Below are 2843 nucleotides of genomic sequence, written 5' to 3' on the forward strand. Positions count from 1 at the left end.
CGCCCAGCACAACCTCCACCACTTCTGCGCCATCGTACCCCGCCCCCACCTAGGGCTCCTCTGTGCCCAGCACAACCTCCACCACTTCTGCGCCATCATACCCCGCCCCCACCTAGGGCTCCTCTGCGCCCAGCACAACCTTCATCGGCCAAAATGACCATTCAAGAGCTCTGGGTCACGGAAAAGCTCCCCCAAATTTCGACACCAGACGGCGACGGCCCTAAATCATGCACACCGGAGGGGTTTTTGCCCACCCCCGTCTCTCGAGAACCCATAACTCTTCCTGCACAACGGACGCTTCCAGTCCGACGGATTGCAGACTCAGAAATGCTTCCCGAACTCCCGAAATCAAAAGACGGGGACCCAGATTTTGAGAAATCAGAAGATATTTCTGCCCAAATCCCGTCGATACAGGCTGATTTGGGTTCGACGTCCCAAATCCCCTTCTCACGGCAGCACATCTTCCCACACAACAGACGGAAGTATTCCCATCTGCCTCAGTCACGGCGAATCAATTCGACCCTCCCTCCTCTGTCTCCGACAATCTACCAGCACTGGCAGCCACAAGAGTCCACCGAAAAATGAGGAAGCGTCGTCGGAAACTTGTCCGGTGGGAGGTGACTTCCGACCATCACCTCCCACTCGCAATTCCCCTCTGGACAGCACCGAGGGAACCCAACTTCCAAATTGGGTGGGCGTGGCTCAGCAAAAAATTTCGGGGGGAATTGGATTCAGGCCAGCTATCAGTTCCCATCTCCTTCTCGGCAATCCAGTGGGGCAACCTCGTCCACGCAATCGCGAGGCATTGTCAAACTGGCACCTTCGATTCGGCTTCTCTGGTTTTTGATAGAAGGGTCTAGGCAGGTACTCAGCCCAACTCTATTACTTATTCGTGTTTGATTGATGGTCTTTGCAATGTTGGGACAATTGATGAAGCACTGGATCTCATCAAGGAAATGGTGGAGAAGGGCCTTGGTCCAACGGCTTCTACCGATACACTTCCTCTCACATCTCTCTATGAGGTTGGTCGTCTCAAGGAAGTATGTGATTGCACATTGGGAAATCTGAACAATGCAATGAGATTGCTGAATTTCATGCAAGAGAATGGATGTCCACTGGATGAGTGGACATTTACAGAATTGATTTGTGGATTCTTCAAAATGGGTACGTTGCATGTGGCTTTAGATATGTTCAATAAAATGGCAGCATGTGGATTAAATCCAAATAAGGTCAGTTATACTGCCTTAATACATGGATGTTGCAAGAGGGAGGTTATAGGCCTGGTACTATCGTTGTTGGACAAGATCAAGGAGATTAGTTGTAGACCTAATGTGCGTACATATAATGGGATATTTAATGGATTTTGCACACATAATAGGTTACCAGAAGCAGAAAAGCTCTGTACAAAAATTGCAACACAGGGGTTGTTCCCCACTGTTGTAACCTATACAACTTTGATAAATGGGTTGTGTAAGAGTGGGGCCACCAGTCTTGCATTTAAAGTGGTTGATGAGATGATGAAGCACAATTGCCTACCAAACCATCATACTTACAGCACAGTCATCTATGGATTATGTCAAGAAGTCAACGCCATGGAGGTCGAGTTTCTATTTAAAGAAATGCAAAGGAAAGGGTTGATTCCAGATCAAGTGACTTATACTTCAGTAATAGATGGACCCCATGGTGTTTTTCTGAATGGCTTGCAGAAGGATCAAGACGTTCTTGAAGAAGACCACATTGATGGCTATCTTTCCAGAGGAAAGGCGAGAGGTTCTACCACTGTTTCTAGTCTCTTAGACAGGTTGTTGGAGAATGGTTGTCGGCCATATTTATATGTTACGTTACTAGTGGGTTTATGGAGAAAGTGGTCAAGGCATTTGTCTCATTCCTGCGCGCTTATAAAGAGCCTCATTGCACCTTCATATTCTGATGGAAGGACTTGCTGGTCAGACAAAGTACACTGCAGAACAATTGGGAATTGGTACTACCTTGCAACAACAGCAGTCGCAAGTGCAGCTCTGGAGTATGGACAGAAACACAACATCCGGCGCATAGTTGTTGTTCGAGATGTCGCTGAAGCTCTTCTCCTTATCTATGCAAGATCAGATACATCTAGGAGATCCATATGTGGCCCCCATGCAATACGGACACCTGATTTAGTTGACAAGTTACCGAGCATGTTTCACAGTATAATTATCCTCAAAATTTTGTCAAGGGTGACGATGATATTTGTCTGAGCTCTGAGCTGGTGATGAGTTCAGGAAAAAAAAAAATTACTCCTCTGCTAAGTTGCTCTATTTTTGTACGAACAGGCAATTCTACATTGAGCTTGAGGACAAGCTCGTTCTCCAAGAGGGGAGTAATGTTATGGACTTATTAGGGGTTTATTTGCAATTTCTATTCATTAGGGGTTTATTTGTAATTTTTATTCATTAGGGGTTTATTTGTAATTTGTTGAACATTAGGGGTTTATTTGTAATTTGTTGAACTTATGGCCTTTGACATGTTTTCCCTAACTCCCTATATAGGAACGTGAGATGAATGAAGAAAGTAAGTATTGAGAAAATTATATTTTACAGGTCTGATTCTCCCTCATAGGTCAAGGTCGGATTCTCCCTTTGAGGTCCAAGGTCGAGCCTCCTTCAAGGCTCAATCCCTTCCTCCCCACGCTGGAAGAATTCGTCCGGTGGTTGATCCGAATTGGGCTGTAACAAATAGACATTGGAATAATTTTATGAAATTACTTATTTATCATTTAATAATTAGAATAAAAATGGGCATGGGTTATTTTATTCACGATTGCTTGATTGTATGTAAGGGGGGGTTAGTCAACTTGATGCATG

The 2843-nt window shown here is 45.1% G+C and overlaps 1 protein-coding gene across 1 annotated transcript; it reads left to right on the forward strand.

The window, feature by feature from the left end:
* Positions 1-956: 956 nt before the first annotated feature.
* On the forward strand, positions 957-2237 carry LOC137943701 (pentatricopeptide repeat-containing protein At5g39710-like). Its single transcript, XM_068789141.1, has one exon. The coding sequence runs from the start codon at positions 957-959 to the stop codon at positions 2235-2237; it is 1281 nt and encodes a 426-aa protein (XP_068645242.1).
* Positions 2238-2843: the final 606 nt, after the last annotated feature.

This window comes from Aristolochia californica, unplaced genomic scaffold (genome assembly GCF_029961685.1).
Source record: "Aristolochia californica isolate CCGP_79_NKW_82.1479 unplaced genomic scaffold, dmAriCali1.0.hap1 SCAF_11, whole genome shotgun sequence".
NCBI lineage: Eukaryota > Viridiplantae > Streptophyta > Magnoliopsida > Piperales > Aristolochiaceae > Aristolochia > Aristolochia californica.